This window comes from Populus nigra, chromosome 12 (assembly GCF_951802175.1).
Source record: "Populus nigra chromosome 12, ddPopNigr1.1, whole genome shotgun sequence".
In the NCBI taxonomy this organism is placed as follows: Eukaryota; Viridiplantae; Streptophyta; class Magnoliopsida; order Malpighiales; family Salicaceae; genus Populus; species Populus nigra.
In genome coordinates this window covers 14,915,884-14,933,594 of record NC_084863.1, presented here as the reverse complement: position 1 = coordinate 14,933,594, position 17,711 = coordinate 14,915,884, and the positions used below count along the sequence as shown (strand labels likewise).

Sequence of the window (17,711 nt, the reverse complement as noted above, 5' to 3'; positions counted from 1 at the left end):
CACAGACTTCTGTTTCTACCAGGAAAACTCATCGAATGGATGCCCTAAATCCCCTCTAATCCAATGCATTTCATTTTATATATAGTGAGTATAAAATGAATCTCTAAACATGTGGTTTAGACTTCAGAGATTATTGGGTATTTTCAAAAGTGTTTTCAAAGAGAAGCAATATCTCTAAACATGTGGTCGTGTGGCACAATACTAGCTCACGTGTCTTATCTAGTACAGTTGTGGTCGTTACAGTTTTAACCGCATTCTTACATCACCGAACCATTCACAATACCATCCAGAACACTCACTTTCCTGTGCCAAAAATCCTCAATCCATGGCTTCCACTACTCTGTCCCCTGCCACTCCCTCACAGGTAAAAAGAAAAGAAAAGGGAAAAAATCCCATCAAATAATGATTATCCTGGAACTTAATTTCCTTCTCTTAGACTTTTTCGATTGAATTATGTGTTTGTTTGTTATGTGTATTAGCTATGCTCTAGCAAGAGTGGCATGTTCTCTCCTACACATGCAGCGTTTGTGAAACCAGCAAGGACAAATATGGTGACAAAAGAGAAAGGAATGAGAATTGCATGTCAGGCTACAAGTATTCCTGCTGATGATAGAGTGCCTGACATGGGTAAGAGGCAGCTTATGAATCTGCTTCTTTTGGGTGCTCTTTCACTCCCCACTGCTGGCATGTTGATTCCTTATACTTATTTCTTTGTCCCTGGTGGGTAAGAAATGCCATCTCCTCCTCTTCTTCTTGAATGATAGGTTCAATTTATCATGGAAAGTACAAGCTTAATTGATAAGTTCTTCAATGGAAAACTTGATCCTTTTAAAGCCACTCTTCCTAAAATTCTAGTTCCACTGATCATCTTAAGAAGTAAAGAGTAACAAATTCACCATTTTGTGTTTAAGTTTATAAATTACTTCTTTGTTATTAATCTTGTCTGCTAACAAGTTCTAAATTGGTCATTCACTACTGCTGTAGTTCATTTGTTTAGGTATTAAATTGCTGGCCATTAGGAACGATAATATACAACGTTCCATTGGGACTTTGCTAAACACAAATTACTTTTCCTTGCTGTAATTGGAAAATCTTAACAGACTAGGAGGTGGTGGTGGCGGTACCGTTGCCAAGGATGCCCTTGGAAATGATATCGTTGCAGAGCAATGGCTTAAGACTCATGGCCCTGGAGACCGAACCCTTTCTCAAGGATTGAAGGTACTGGCAGCTCTCTTTTTATCTCCTGAAGCACATGTTTTTTTATTTCGTTTCCCTATCTTATCAAGGTTTATTGTTTTCTTATCAAATTATCACTGTTGTATTTATTTAGTGTCTTGGTATAAACATATTTAATTGGAGAGACAAGGTAAAAATATAAAATAAATGTTTCTGAAACAATTTAAAATGAATTTTTATACTGTTATTGTAAACATTAATTTTTGCTATATTATGTGCCAATTGCATGTAGTGATCTTTATGACGGTGCACATTTTCCTCAATCATGTTTTCCTTCCAATCTTAAATCATATTTTCCACTTATTAATTCGAAAGAAAATATAACATTCATGCCTTTTATTTTCTTGCAAGATTTTATTAGAAGTTGCAATTTATGGTAAAGAGATGTTTGTGGGAATTCAACCATCGTTCTCACACTTCTACAAGGGCCTGTAAAATTTTGTTAAACTAAATCATTTTCTTGCCTTTTGAACACAATTTTCATTAATGGCTAATCTGTTTGGTGCTCAAACGTCCTTTGGATTCTTTTGTGGACTTCAGGGAGATCCAACCTACCTTGTTGTTGAGAAAGATAGAACTCTTGCAACATATGGAATTAACGCTGTGTGCACACATCTTGGGTGTGTTGTGCCATGGAACCAGGCCGAGAAGAAGTTCATCTGCCCCTGCCACGGATCCCAGTACAATGACCAAGGAAGAGTTGTCCGAGGGCCAGCTCCCCTGGTAAGTCAAACAGAATTTTCCCAGCGGATTAGTTACTTTATCTTAGATCATGAAAGAACGACAACAGTTGTTCTAGATCAACAATTAGTAACAGTTTACTTGATTTTTGATTTCACACTTATCAATATCCAACTTCAATTTTACTTCTCGGCACAGTCATTGGCATTGGCTCACTGCGACGTAGACGACGGCAAGGTGGTCTTTGTTCCATGGGTCGAAACAGATTTCAGAACCGGAGATGATCCATGGTGGACTTAAGTCACTTGTTAAATGAATCACCATATATTTCATATATTCAAGTTGTGAACTGGTTTGTTTCGCAACAGAGCCAAAACATCCAATGTCATAGAGGAATGCTATGTGAATATGAGCTCATGAGATGTAAGGATAACAATATAGTTTAAAAATGGATAATCTTGTGATGTTTGGTAATCTATTCCTTGTACCTTATTCTATTGCATGGCCTTGGATGTCCTTAGCCTCGAGGTAATGGCAGTCACACTGTTGAGAATTATATTGCTGTGTTTTGTGCAGGTGAAGGGATGCACAATCAAGAACAACAATGTTGAGTAATGAAGAACACGAACTACACACAAGGTGTTTGATAAAATGTCTCAGTGAGTATTTCATTAACTGCATGTCTTTAAATACATGAGAAAACTTAACAAACTTCCCTAGTTAACAGCCACTAACTCTGTAGTGGACAATGTGCTACCACTAACTCTGTAGTGGACAATGTGTTTCCACTAACTTAGCAACAACTTCAGAAAACAAGGGATTTACTTTGACCAAATCAAAACAGAAATGAAAAGAAAAGAAAACAGACAATACTTGATTTAGACAAACTGAAACACTAGTGTTAAAATGTCAATTGTCTAACACTCCTCCTTGACATTTTGACGACAAATTCCAATATTTTGTCTTAATGTCTCAAATCTCTCTTTAGGTAGTGGTTTGGTAAATATATCTGCAAGTTGTTCTTCGGAAGAACAATGAATCAGCATCACTTCATTAGATTGTTGAACTTCTCTAATAAAATGAAACTTGATTTTGATATGCTTTGTACGTCCATGAAAGACTGGATTCTTTGAAATTGATACTGCAGAACTGTTATCACACATGATTTTAGTAGCTTCAATCTGTTCATGTCCCAAATCCTTTAACATTTTCCTCAACCAAATTGCTTGGTTGACAGCAGCGGCAGCAGCAATGTACTCTGCTTCTGCAGTGGACTGAGCTGTTGTCTCTTGCTTCTTTGAACTCCAAGTGAAGACACCTGAATTGAGTGAGAATAGATACCCTGAAGTGCTTCTTGAATCATCAACACAGCCTCCCCAATCACTGTCAGTATAGCCTTTTAGTTCCACAGCTCCTTCTGATGATCTTGGGCAGAAAATACCAAGATCAATGGTACCTTTAATATATCTAAGTATCCTTTTTGCTGCAATAAAATGAGTCTCCTTTGGAGAATGCATGAACCTTGAAAGAATGCTCACAGCAAACAATATGTCAGGTCTGCTTGCTGTGAGATATTGAAGGCTGCCAATTAAGCCTCTATACAACCTTTCATCCACTTTTTCAGATTCATCATCCTTGCTAAGCTTGATACTTGTTGTCATAGGAGTCCCTACTGGTTTACAATCCTGCATTTTGAATCTTTTTAGGATGTCTGAAGCATACTTCTTTTGGCATGTAAAAATGCCATGGCTGGATTGTATCACTTCCATTCCAAGGAAGTAGTTCATTATTCCAAGATCAGACATCTCAAACATCTTCTTCATTTCATCTTTGAACTCTTGGATCATTCCAAGTTCACTTCCTGTGATGAGCATATCATCTACGTAAATAGATACAATTAGAAAATGGTTACCACAGGATTTCACATACAAAGTTGCTTCATTTTGGCTTCTGCTGAACCCAAGTTGAAACAGATGTGTGTCCATTCTGTCATACCAAGCTCGGGGAGCTTGTTTCAACCCATACAAGGCCTTTTTTAGTAGATACACATAATCTTCTTTATCTTTAACAACATACCCATTAGGTTGCTCTACAAAGATTTCTTCAGCAAGAAATCCATTCAAGAAGGCAGACTTGACATCAAGTTGGTGAATCTGCCAAGAGTTATGTGCTGCAAGTGTAATGAGAAGTCTAATAGTATCATACCTTGCTACTGGAGCAAAGGTCTCTAGGTAGTCCACACCATATTGCTGAGCATAACCCTTTACCACCAATCTAGCCTTGTATTTGCATATTGACCCATCTGGATTGAGTTTTGTTTTAAAAACCCATCTTACACCTATCACCTTGCGATGCTTAGGCCTTTCAATCAACTGCCATGTTGCATTTTTGTTGATCATTTCCATTTCTGCCTCCATTGCTCTCCTCCATGCTGGAAATTCTTGAGCTTCAGTATAGCTGGTTGGTTCTAGAATTGCCATGTTGCATCTTAGGTGAATATCTTCCAATGATCTTGTGCCTCTAACTGGAAAGTCATCCACTGATTCATCAGCTACCAGCTGAGGTTGAATGGTGAATGGTTGATCAGAAATCATATTTTTCTGATGTTCCCAATCCCATGTGATTGCTTCATCAACCTTCACATCTCTGCTGAGAATTACCTTCTCTGTTTGTAAGCAAAGGATTCTGTATCCTTTGGTAGTTATTCCATAGCCCACAAGAACTCCCTTCTGAGCTTTGTTGTCAAGTTTGCTCCTCTTTGGCTCAGCTATATGATAATAGCATATGCTGCCAAAGATTCGAAGATGATCTACAGCAGGTTTGACACCATTCCAGCCTTCATATGGTGTCTTGTCCTCCAGTGCTTTGGTTGGAAGTCGGTTCAGCAAGTAAACAGAGGTATTGACTGCCTCTGCCCATAATTTGTTTGGCATTTTCTTTTCAAGTAAGAGACATCTAGCCATCTCCATTACTGTTCTGTTCTTCCTCTCACACACACCATTTTGTTGTGGTGTGTATGGTGTAGTGTACTGGTGCACAATGCCTCTGCTGTTGCAAAACTCAAGAAACTGATTTGAGGTATATTCAGTACCATTGTCAGATCTTAAGCATTTAATTAGCATGTCACTTTGATTCTCAACTAAAGCTTTGAATGTTTGAAAGATTGTAAATACTTCACTCTTAAATTTGATGAAATACACCCAACACATCCTAGTATAATCATCAATGAAGAGAATAAAATACTTGTTACACATAATGAGGCTGTCTTCATAGGTCCACACACATCAGTGTGGATGAGCTGAAGCTTTTGGCTGGCTCTCCCTGCTTGCCCTTTAGGAAATGGTGGTCTGGATTGCTTGCCAAGTTGACATGTTTCACACAATTGAAGCTCACCATTCAATGTAGGCAATGCTTCAACCATTTCCTTTTGTTTCAGAATTGACAAACCCTTTTGATTGAAATGGCCAAATCTTTTATGCCAAAGATTTGAAATATCCTGAGTAGCACTCACATATGCATGATTGGATACTTTATCCCAGTCAACAACAAAGCTTCTGTTTTTCATCTTTACACAGAACACTTGTTCTCCAGAAGGATCAAAGATAGTGCATTTATGATCCTTAAACTGAAGAGAATAGTTTTTCTCCATCATTTGTCCAACACTCAACAAATTTTGACTGATTTCAGGTATGAATAACACATCAGGAATGATTTTGATACCTGAACTTGTTTGAACATTTACTGACCCTCTGCCTTTGACCTCCAGAAATTCTCCATTGCCAACCTTTACTCTGGATTTGTAAGATTCATCAAGGGTTTTGAACATTCCAGCATCATTGCACAAATGGTGTGTGCATCCACTATCGATAAGCCAAGTATCAGCTGAATCATTTGTTGAGAAACAAGTGACAGCAAAGAATTGCTCCTCCTGTGTATCAACTTCATCCGCAAAGTGAGCTTGTTGAGGTTTTGGGTCTGAATTTTTAAACTTGCAGACCTTTGTGATGTGCCCTGATTGCTTGCAATTTCCACAAATTGCATCTGGCCTCCACCAGCAATATTTTTCTAAATGTGTGTTTCTTTTGCAGTGAGTGCAAGGAGGAAACTTCTTCTGTTTTGAACCTTCACTGGTGCTGCCCCCTTCATTTTTGCCTTTACTTCTCAGATTAAGCAACTTCTTTCCTTTTACAGCTTGTTGTTTTTGCACATAAAAGGCTCCTTCTGTCAATCTGTCTTGCCTGATTGTTCTTCGTTGCTCCTGTGCTTGAAGAGCACTCATTAGTTCACCTAATGAGATTTTACTAAGGTCCTTTGATTCTTCAAGAGAAGAGATTTTGGATTCAAACCTCTCAGGAAGAGTCACAAGAACCTTCTCCACAATCCTGCTGTCAGGAAAGTCTTCTCCAAGTAATCTGATGTTGTTGATAATTAGTGAAATTCGATCAGAATACTTGGAGATTGTTTCATCTTCTTGCATGCTAAGTGCCTCAAAATCTCTCTTCAAATTCAGCACTTGCATTTGCCTTGTTCTGTCACTGCCTTGGTATTCTTCTTTTAGTTTGTTCCAAGCCTCTTTGGCTGAATTGCATGCCATAATTCTGTAGAAAATGCTTTCTGCCACAGAATTCTGGATGATTGATTTTGCCTTGGATTTCTTTGCCTTTTCCTCATTGCTGAACTTGATTTGAGCTATAGTGGGATTTGTTGGTAAGGGAGCTACTGGTTTGTCTTCGGAAACAATTTCCCAAAGATCATAAGCTTCAAGAAAAGCTTGCATCTTCACTGACCAAATGTGGTAGTTTTCGCCAGTGAATATAATAGGGGAGTTTAAAAGTAGGTTGTTGGATGTCATTTTTGAGATTTGAAAAAAAATGTTTTGGTCCTGTAAGATCTAAGAGAGCTCTGATACCACTGTTGAGAATTATATTGCTGTGTTTTGTGCAGGTGAAGGGATGCACAATCAAGAACAACAATGTTGAGTAATGAAGAACACGAACTACACACAAGGTGTTTGATAAAATGTCTCAGTGAGTATTTCATTAACTGCATGTCTTTAAATACATGAGAAAACTTAACAAACTTCCCTAGTTAACAGCCACTAACTCTGTAGTGGACAATGTGCTACCACTAACTCTGTAGTGGACAATGTGTTTCCACTAACTTAGCAACAACTTCAGAAAACAAGGGATTTACTTTGACCAAATCAAAACAGAAATGAAAAGAAAAGAAAACAGACAATACTTGATTTAGACAAACTGAAACACTAGTGTTAAAATGTCAATTGTCTAACACACACATTATCTGTAGCTGCCACACATGCCAATGATCAACTTCCCTCCAGCAACCACGCGGCTTTCATCAGTAAGGGTGGCCTCCACTGCAAATCTCATCACGTATACTCACCGACGATTTTGTGGGTCACATAAACCCGGTCGGTTGAGTTCACCCAGTCTAGTAGTTTTCGTTTCAGCAATCCAGTGTTACCCAACCTGCATTGGGTATTCGGGTTTAATCGAAAGAATACCAATGTAAACTGTTCAGGCACCACAATTTCAAACCGTCGGACCGAATGTGGCTCTGGAGATTGGCAATATCATGAACCTGGGACCTGAATTTATAGTTATCAAACCCGGTTTAAAAAGATGAAAACTGGGTTTTTTTAAAAAAAATAATCGCAAAAAGTTTCTTGTTCGCATCCTTCCTTAGATTGAGAGCTAGAAGTTAACATGGTGAACAAATCCACTTACAATTAATCCAAGCTAGGACGTCTCCAAGCTAGTGAGCTGTTTGTATAAAATATTCTTGAAAGTTAAGATATCTCTGTCCAAATATCTATATTGTGATCATCATAACATTGAGGGGATATTTGACTTGAGCTATTTTATGAACTTTTCACACTCCAAACAACGGAAATCGACATGTGGGTGGCTTTCCTTCTTTTTATTTATTAGAGGGGAAACACTTTTTTAATGATAGATATAGAATTAAAATATAAAAGGTCCCACATTCTTAACCATGGAAATTTTATATAAAATTCATATTTAAAACTACTCATTGATTTGGTTGATTTCCACGGGTTTTATTTTGGTATTTTTTCTGATACTTCACCAATTTAGTTCAACATGTTGCAGTGCTAAGTTGTATATGTTTGCAGTAGCTAATGGAAAGAAAACAATTATGGCAACACTCGACGACAGGGTAGCTCCTGCTAAGCTTGAGTTTGTAAATTTTATGTTCGCGAAGAAGTTTCATTGATGTCAGGAGGAAACTTAGCAACTAGGTATTGTCTATGTTCTTGAAGAAATTTCTGATATGCTAATTGTGCGGTTTATGCAGGGAAAGTATGCTGCTATGCTAGTATGTTGGCTGCTTGGAATTGGTTGCCTAGTTTCTTGGAATAGTATGCTCACAATTGAAGATTATAATGCTTACATTTTCCCGGTATTTCTCACCTCCATTTCTTGCAATTTTTTGCTGGTTTCAGATTTTCTTAGTGATTTTTTTTATATTGTTTTTCTGTTGATGCTTCGATTTGAATATTTCTTGAACCAACTTCTAATTAAAAACTGGAGTAGATTAATTCCTAGTTCCTTATAATTTGAGTTCTTTCTTTATTGACGTGGAACACAAATCCCATTTAAGCTAAATGATTTCCATGACAACATTTACTTAATTGTTAATTAAGATTTTTTAGTACTTGTTAGTTTTATTTAATTAGGGTTAGTTTATTAGCAAGTTAATTAGTAATAATTCTATGGTTTTTTTTATATAGTATTATTAGCATTTTCAATTTTTTATATATAAAGGTTGTAAGAGCCTTTTCGCAAGAAAACTTTTAATGAACAAAAATAGAGTATTTTAAAAGTATCCTTAATTAACTCTATGATTTTTTTAGGGTTTTTAGAAATTAATAAACTCTATTATCTTTTTATTATTGTGTTTATTGATACTTAGAGCAAGTTGGTTGATATTAGTAATAACTTCTCACCTTGCGGTGTAAGAGCGAAGGTTGTCTAGGGCGTATACTATACACACGATACAATGAAAACTATGTTCGTAATCTTTTTTTAAATGAATTTTTAATTTTAAAAACTTATTGTTTTAATGAGAATTTTTTGAAGAAAATATTTACTAAATAATTATTAGAGATGGAAGCTTAATTTTATTTGAACAGCGTTCCTTGTTATTAGAAAAGAGAATTTGTCACATGCAAACTCACTTATGGTTGAAGATTGGCGGTTCAATGTTATAGTATATAGAGTTCATGCTAAGAAGCCTATATATCATGAAAAATTATAAGAAAATTATTAATTTTAGAATTTGTATAAGATAATTTATAATGGACATATAAACTCAAGAAGATATATGAAATTTATCTAAATAGTAAAAGCAAATATAATTTTTCTTAGTTTAAAAAACAACTGTATGAATAAAAAAACTATAAATTATCTCTAAAATGTTTGGAGTGTTTGTATTTGAACATACCTATATCAATGCTTGACACCAACAGAAAAAACTAATTTTTTTAATTTATTAAATGATAAAGTAGAATGAAACATATATATGAATTTAATTGCTTTTGCTTTTATAGTTAAGTAATAATTAACAAGTATATTATAGTGAAATACATATTTCTTCATGAATAGATTATTTTTATGATGAGATTACAATAAGTTTAATAGAATAATAAAATGAACATTGTAATTTACATTGTTGCTTTTACAATGTATTAATAATCAAATGTATATAAATATAATTGTAAAATAAAAATATTACAATTAGACATGTTTTTTTTGTTAAACATTCAACTTCAACTACAAATTTAATTAAACACATATTTTAATTAAATCATTCATAACTAAAAATAATTTTTCTAAATTTATTTTTTAAAACTATAACAACAAAAATTAACTCAATTCTAAACGCACTCTTACCAACATCGGGGAAAGGAGGACTTGGAACCTTTGTTGGAATCTGTGCACTCAGTGGGGCATTTGGACTCGCAGATGCTCATGTACAGGGTGGAATGGTTGGTGAGCTCTCCTTCATGCAACCGGAATTTGTTCAGGTCAGTGTGTACAGTCAGTTTACATTTCTCGTGTGCTTCTGTGCTGCACAAATATTTGAGTTTGGTTCAATTTAGTGGGACCCTTTTCCTTGTATAGAACTTCTGCAGTCATTTCTCGCTGGTTTATCAGCATCAGGAGCTCTAATCTCTGCTTCGAGGTTAATTACAAAAGCAGCATTCGACAATTCACAGGATGAACTTCGCAAGCGAGCCAGTATGTTCAATCCCCTTTTCATTTTGCTTCATGTAATTTTATTTAGAAGAAAAGTTGTGAAAAATGAACCTCCATTTCTCTTACTTGAAAATGGTTTCCTGATGATAGTTCTGGAAGGTCTGCTATTCGTTTTCCACCAAAACCTAGTAGCAATGCAATTTTCCTTTATTTTTTTATTCATGTAAATAGAAAACTTTTTTTTTTAATCTCAACTCAAAAATTTAAACATGAAAAATATTTTTATATTACTTCTATCACATGCTTTTACATGAATTTATCACTATTTTATATTTAGTTTTTATAATTTAATTAAATAAAAGAAGGATGGAAGCTTCACGAATAACTTTATATTAATCTCTTGCAACTTTCTTGTACTTAATTATTGAGATATCTATTGAATTTCTTGCTTGTGTGATGTTTGAGAGTACTTCAATTCATTTAAAGTATCTGCTGGCTGATCCAAGTTACCATGGAATCGTTTTACGTCTAATCACAAATACAATTTGAGTGATTTATGATCATATAACTGATAATTTCATCTCAATTGCGTTTATCTTCTTGAACCCAAATTTCGTTTTCTTAACTTCTTTTCGAATTCAGGAGCTTGCTAATTGCTACCATGTGTGCATGGAGTACCAATGACAATATTTCTCTTGCTTGCTATTTAGAATTTTATTCAGTCCCAAGAACAATTTGTTCTCAAAACTCTTTGCAATTGAGCACAAATCTGAACTCCTATACTTTCTTCATACATGTATGTGTTGCTAATAATTCTTGATAATTGTTGGTTTTAGAGATAGTGTACTCTTCAGTCTTCTGCCAATTCGATTTGTATGACCAACTGTGTTCCACCTCTCTCTGCAGTTTCATTTCTTGCCATCTCTGCATTTTTTGAGCTTCTTTGTGTTCTTCTGTACGCATACGTTTTCCCAAAACTGGCCATCGTGAAGTACTACTACGTACTCTAAGGCAGCCTCGGAAGGGTCAAAAACTGTTTCAGCTGATCTTGCTGCGGTTGGCATTGAAACATTGCTACAACCAGAAGTATGCCACCTTTATGTATCTATCCTTGTTCCCTTTGTATAGATGTGTAACAGAATGTTTATGATATTTCCACTATCCAATCTTGAACTTGAAGGCTTGCAATATTTTAACAGTCTGAGGAAGATCCAGAACAACTCGAGCGGCTGGGCAACAAGGAGCTACTACTGCAGAACATTGATTATGCAATTGATACGTTTCTCGACCTGTTATGGCTTATAGGCAAGGGATGATGAACACTGAATTTTTCTGAATTTGGAATGAGGATTGTCTACTAGGAGGTAAAGACTATAAAATTTATGGAACGAGGATTCATGATGAGATTGGAAAAATATAAAGTTAGTAAATCCATTTAAACTTGGTGGATGTTCTGAACCAATCCTTTATTTTATTTTTTTCTGTTTTTGACACAAGATCTCTAGCAAGAGAGGGATTTTACTGCCAGTTGAGCTACATGATTGTCGGCAACTGATCCTTGTTACGAGTCGAAATGATTCTCCTTTGAACAGTTTCCAAGAAAGGTAGAAGAGTAGAGACTCTTTTTTTATCCTTCTAACATTTTTGTTTTGGACATATATATCTATGACTTCTAACTGGTAATGAACTTCTTACAACTGTTTTTTTTGTATTTAAACTTATGAAACATCTTATTGCTAGAAGCGCTTGAGAAGTTTTATGATGGTTGATTATAGCTATACATGTTTATTTGTTTAAAAATAATTTTTTTTTAAAAAGTAATTTTCTTGAAAAATAAATTCTTGAAAAGTAAATTATTTTTTTGATATTTGGTAGCTTCATGAAAAATAAATTGAAAAATACTTTTAAGTGTTTGGTTATGTTATCGAAAATGAGTTGGAAAATAACTTATTAATATTTTATTTTTTTAAGTTTATTAAAATAATAAGGAATAAATATTATAAATTAAAAAGTTGAATGAGAATGAAATTGAAAAAAATCTAATTTCATAAATTATCTCAAATAAAATAAATAACAATTAAAATAATGGAGATCAAATCTAACAGATAAAAAAATTGAAAGATGATAAATTAAAATAATAATGATTACAATTTTATTAATTATTTCAAATAAAATAAGTAATAATTAAAAGAATGAGAACCAAATTTAATAGATAAAAACTTTCAATTAAAAAAATTATAAGAAAAAAGCAAATAAAGATCATAAAAATAAGAACCAAAGTTAATATAAAAATCAAATTCTAATTGATGAAATTGAAAAAAAAAATTAAAAACAAAATATATAGCAATCAAAAGTTTGAGGACCAGATTTGATATAATCAGTAAATAATATGACATTTATAAATTTTTCACAACTTCTGGATCTGCCTAAAACAAAAGAAAAATATTTTTCTGAAAACCAAGCCAAATTTTTCTTTGACTGGAAAATGTTTTTTGTTGACTAATTTTTCTAATAGCAAACAAACATGGGAAAGTTTGGAAAATAGTTTCTAAAAAACTACTTCCCGTGAAACAAACGGGGTCTTAATATGAGAAAATTCATATTAAAAAAAGGAAAAAAATCATATTTAATTTCACCATAAATATTTTTACTTATTTAAAAAATATTTGTGTAATTCCCTCTATGTTGTTTCTTTCTCTTTCTAGCATCTATATCTTCTATATTGAATACATATATATATATATATATATATATATATATATATATATATATATATATATATATATTAATAGTTACGACTTGATCACCATAAAAAATTCTCAAAGAATTTTTCCTACTTTCCTACTTGGACTTGATGCTTCAAGCTCCCTCGCATTCAAAATGCCATGGATCAAGACTTGTAGCATTGGTGACGTAACATTAGGAGGGGAGGAGGCAATCCCTGGGTTGGGTTTAAGGCTATTGAAAGACCTTAAGATCTCCCCCATCCAAACAACGTCCCAATTTCAACAATTTTCGATAATTATTTTCCAATAATTTTCTCTACAAGCAGTACTCACGAGCATAGTTTTTATGTTGGAGTATTTTCACAGATAATTTTCTCTGCAAGAAATACTCACCAGCATAGTTACCAAATCAATTTTCTTTTTATTTTAATTGAGACTCGGCTCGGTCTAAACTCCGCATCACCCAGGTCACGAGGTAATTACCGGATCCGATTGCAGAACAGTAAGCATAGTCTGGCAAGAGAACTTATGCAAAAGAAAAAAAATTATATATATATAATGTTGAAACTATGAAAGCACCTTCCATGGAAGGCAAGAACAGCACAAAAGGACAAGTATTGAACCACACTAAAACATGCATATGCATGTGAATTCATATATTATGTTTCGAATCCATCAACTAACATAAATTAATGAAACTTTTCATCCAAAACTTTATGCTTTAAGTTTAATAATCAGAGATCCTAACCCCAAGACTATTAATGTGAAAGGATCTACTCTTGCTCATAATTGACATTAATATACGACCAACATACTCAGTCTTGGGGAACTGATTCCTCGATCACATTGATGTTAATTGCTGCCATTGATACAGATTCCTTTGATTAGTATTTAATTAATCAAACTTGATTGTTTAATATTTCTTAGTAAATAATCCCTAGAAATACCCACCTTTTTCCTTCTATAAACATAAAAATTTTATAATACAATCCATGTGAACCAGCTTTCATATGAACAAATTTGGCAAAAAAGCAAGCGAAAAACTATGAAAAATCTACTGGTTTTCTAATAAGGTGACTGCATCGAGTATTTAAAAATATAATAGCAGATGTTTTTTAAAATAATTTTTATTTAGAAATATATTAAATAATATTTTTTATTTTTTAAAATTTATAAATAATAAAAACATTTAAAAAAATTAATTTTTTTTAAAAAGCTGAAACTTAATAAGAATCAATCCCGAAGAGTTCCTCCTTATAAAAGATGTCAATGAACAGACTCCGGCAAAAACGAGCTGAGATTTACAGAGGGCTAAACGACAAGGAAAAAAAATCCCCAATTAGCCCGTTTTAGTGCTAGTTTGTCTACTAGCTTCACGTGATTGCCCTAAAACAAAATGTACCACCAAAAGAATTACAGGGTCTAGGGCTAAAAGTACAGTAGTATAGGCCATTCACCAACCACTAGCTAGAATCATTAGGGGTAAAACAAGAAAACAAAAACCAGGCCATGATGATGTTGATCTTGAAGAAGACGATGACTGTGTCTTTTCAAATTGAAGTGAATCAACAGCCAAAGGCATGTTCTCTTGATCAGGGCTACACTTGGATTCAAGCACTGGTGGGTGTGTGCTATACATTATGGCTCTTAAAACAGCAGAAACAGTCGGTATGTACTCAGTTTTGTTTCTTGCAAGGAGCCAAGTTAGACCCATTAGCTGGCAATCCCTGTTGAACATCTTGCTTGCCCTCTCATCTCTTGTGCTCCTGTCTTGTGTTCCATTCTTGGCCTTCAGCTGTAAAAACAATCACATTCAAGATTGTTTTAGTCATAAGAAAATAATGCACAAGAGATGAAAAAAAAAAAGGGTTTTTGAACAAGGTGGAATACCAAAGAGGAAAGGTTGTGTTCGAGGAAATGGACAACCAAATTGTTTGCAGTGTAAAAGGTTCGGTAGGAGGGCACATGGGCATGGGACCTATGGGTAGGGTGACTTTCTGAGGGTCTACCCTAGAAAGCTTTGGTGGGTTTTCACAAAACAGCAAAAAGAAGACCCTGAAAGTAAACCTACACTGCCCCACTTTCACTTTCATGCTTCTGCTTCTGCTTCTGCTTATTCAACTGCTATTCTCACTATGCAATGCAGTAGTCAATACATACCTAAAAGCCCAATTATTATAAGCGTGATAGCAGCAGGAGCATATACTCTTGTTTTTTTTGCTTTGAGAGTGAGGAACAGAAAATGAAAACTAGCCCTTGCAAATCCCCTAAAAAGTCTTATTAGTCCTTCACACCTTTTTCCACTAATTTGCTTGTGAACAAAACAAGTTGTTACTTAGACAACAACCAGCAAGTTCCCACAAAAGACCTTGAATTGAAAGGGGTATTTTTTTTTTTTTTGACACAGCATAAACTGAAGGCATCGTACCGAATGATAATATGAACATTATGACGAAAATGCCCTTCAAATTGTTGTGAAATCCCCTAAAAAATGAATTGAGGCCACTCATTTGCAAAGTCAAGAAAAGCTCGAGATCACCAACCCCAGGAAAAAAGGGCAGTCTTGAAAAGAACCCAAAACTCCAATTTTTCAGATGAATTAATCAATCAAAAAACCCACAACCCCCCAAAAAAAAATCCCACAAGAAAACCAACCTTAATAAATGAAGTAATCCCTCTCCCCATTGAAGATGAAACATTCACAAGGAGCAATAAATGCAAAATTCCTTCTAAAAACTAACCTTTTTGAGGGCACCAAGGCACTTAGTACACCCTGCATAAGAGGAATTCTTGCAATTCTTCTCCAAATTCGTTACAGCAGCAGTAGGAGTTGCATTATGAAACCCAGAACTCACATTAAAAGCAGCAGGACAACTAAGGGAACTAATATGATGAAGTCTAATCCCACAAAAACACAGTATAGCATCACAGCTAGCATTAGGCTGTGGCAACTTCACATTTTTACTCAGAAGTGCACTTTGTAATGAATTCACACATTTTTGTGAATCATCAGGCATCATTGGAAAATCAGGTGATGGTGTCGGGGCTGAAGCGTGGACTTGAAGGGCTGACCTTGCATGAGCTGCAAAGAGCCAAGCTGCAAGAACTGGACAGCACCGGCTACGGTCAAGGTCTCTACCACATGCATCATTCACACCACCAAAAAGTTCAGCTGAGAGGTCCAAGTGGCAAATTTGAGACTCAGTTTGGACTGGAAATGCAGGGACTGTGTTGGGGTTTGAATAGTCTCCTGGTTTTAGAGGCTGGTTTTGGCCAGAAACTGGCTCAGCTAGGAAGCTTGAAAGAGAGAGAGTGAACAAGGAAGTAGAGAGGAAGATCGTGAGAAAAGCTTGCATCTTTAGTGAACTCAAGAAAAGGGTTTTACTTTTTCTTGGCTAGCTCTTGTTGTTAATGATGGTGTTGAGTAGGTAATGAGTGTGGATAGATTTATGGGTGTGAAAGAAAGCTGTGAGAGATTTTGATTGGGAAATGGAGAGAAGTTAAAGGAATGATGGGGTTTTGAGTCTTTTGCTTTTCAGAAGCTTTATCAAACACCATAAAAAGAGAGTTCCTTTATGGTTCTTGAAAATTATCAAGGAAAAGGGAGAGTGCGTCTGCTAAAGATTCATGAGATATTCAAAGAAGGAGTGGTTTTAGTGGGCTTTGGTGGTCTTGTTGTCTGGCTTAGAAACATGGTTTCCATTTTCTTTGTTGAGAAGATGCAGATCTTGAAATCTAGAAGGAGAGAAACAAAAAAAAAAGGAAGTGGAAGATTTGTGGAAGATGACTTGGAAGAAGTGTCTCTTTCTTGTTTCTTTCGATGCCTTCCACTTTTTAATATTTGTGTAAGAAATGACACATTATGGATTCATCATCCACATGAAAAAGGCCAAAGATACATCATGGATTCATCAGCCACGTGAAAAAGGGCACAGATCTTCTCTTGTTCCGAGCCAAGGGTAGTGCTAGATAATACCATACTTGTAAAAACAGACTCGAAACTCAGTTTTGAAACCAATTTGGGATAAGAATCTAGTTTTGGGTAAGAGAATCAGTCTAGGTTGGTTGTGTTTTTTAAAAAATAAATATTAAAATAATGTCATCTTATCAAGAAAAAAATTCAAGAGTTGAGACCCGGGTTTTAACTCGAGTTACAAATTATCCCGAATATTTTACAATATATTTCTTTCAATCCCGAATAGTTTAGATACTGGATCAACCCGGCCGGGATGAGACATCAAATTAAGGATACAAAGCAATCATCCATTATTGTATAGTAATTATTTATTGATGTGCTTTTAAGTCCTTTTATTTTGTTTATAGAGAAGGGAAAAGAGAGAGGGGTCCAATGGAAAACAGAGGAGATTCGTTTGGCAACTTGCGATGTTCATGTCCTTTTCTTTTATATTCTCTAGCTCATGCTTGCTGGATGTGATATGAAAGATACAGTATATTTGGTCCCTGCACTTGTAATTGTTTGCCCAGTTGGTCCTCTAGAAATATTCATAATTTTAATCTCTTTTTCTAACTTTCAAAAATCGTTCAAGACATCTCTCGTTTGCTTGTTAAAAAAAAAATATTTTGACTCGATTAAAGATTAATAATTAAAATTAAAAGCTAACCAATGTTGTGTATCTAATTTCATGTTAAGTTGTGTTTGATCAGAATTAAAAATAATAATTTTCCATTCATTAATAATGGAATTTCTGAGATTTTAGTATTACCTTTTCCCTTCTAACTACTCATTATTTTCTATTTTTCCAACCACTTTTCAGTTGTAGAAATCATCACACAACACCTTAAACATCATTTATAATCATAAGAAATT

The 17,711-nt window shown here is 34.7% G+C and overlaps 2 protein-coding genes and 1 pseudogene across 2 annotated transcripts; 2 read left to right on the top strand and 1 right to left on the bottom strand.

Annotated features, from left to right (window-relative positions):
* The first annotated feature begins 205 nt into the window (after positions 1-205).
* LOC133670134 (cytochrome b6-f complex iron-sulfur subunit, chloroplastic-like) lies at positions 206-2,391 on the top strand. The gene is made up of 5 exons (XM_062090616.1): positions 206-364; positions 480-724; positions 1,101-1,218; positions 1,777-1,959; positions 2,116-2,391. Exons 1-5 carry the CDS (start codon positions 326-328, stop codon positions 2,215-2,217), a joined length of 687 nt encoding a protein of 228 aa, XP_061946600.1. The 5' UTR covers positions 206-325; the 3' UTR covers positions 2,218-2,391.
* A 5,703-nt stretch (positions 2,392-8,094) lies between these two features.
* Positions 8,095-11,910, top strand: LOC133669040 (equilibrative nucleotide transporter 3-like; annotated as a pseudogene).
* Positions 11,911-14,106: 2,196 nt separating this feature from the next.
* Positions 14,107-16,737, bottom strand: LOC133670120 (uncharacterized GPI-anchored protein At4g28100-like). Its single transcript, XM_062090586.1, has 2 exons — positions 15,625-16,737; positions 14,107-14,678 (listed from the first exon to the last, which is right to left on the bottom strand). Exons 1-2 carry the CDS (start codon positions 16,237-16,239, stop codon positions 14,337-14,339), a joined length of 957 nt encoding a protein of 318 aa, XP_061946570.1. The 5' UTR covers positions 16,240-16,737; the 3' UTR covers positions 14,107-14,336.
* Between the last annotated feature and the right edge of the window lie 974 nt (positions 16,738-17,711).

Coding starts and splice junctions, on each gene's coding strand:
- LOC133670120 (XM_062090586.1), bottom strand. CDS start 16,239: ATGCAAGCTTTTCTCACGATCTTCCTCTCTACTTCCTTGTTCACTCTC. Junction 14,679..15,624: donor GCCTTGGTGCCCTCAAAAAG/GTTAGTTTTTAG, acceptor TTGTTTTTACAG/CTGAAGGCCAAGAATGGAAC.
- LOC133670134 (XM_062090616.1), top strand. CDS start 326: ATGGCTTCCACTACTCTGTCCCCTGCCACTCCCTCACAG. Junction 365..479: donor CCCCTGCCACTCCCTCACAG/GTAAAAAGAAAA, acceptor TATGTGTATTAG/CTATGCTCTAGCAAGAGTGG. Junction 725..1,100: donor TATTTCTTTGTCCCTGGTGG/GTAAGAAATGCC, acceptor AAATCTTAACAG/ACTAGGAGGTGGTGGTGGCG.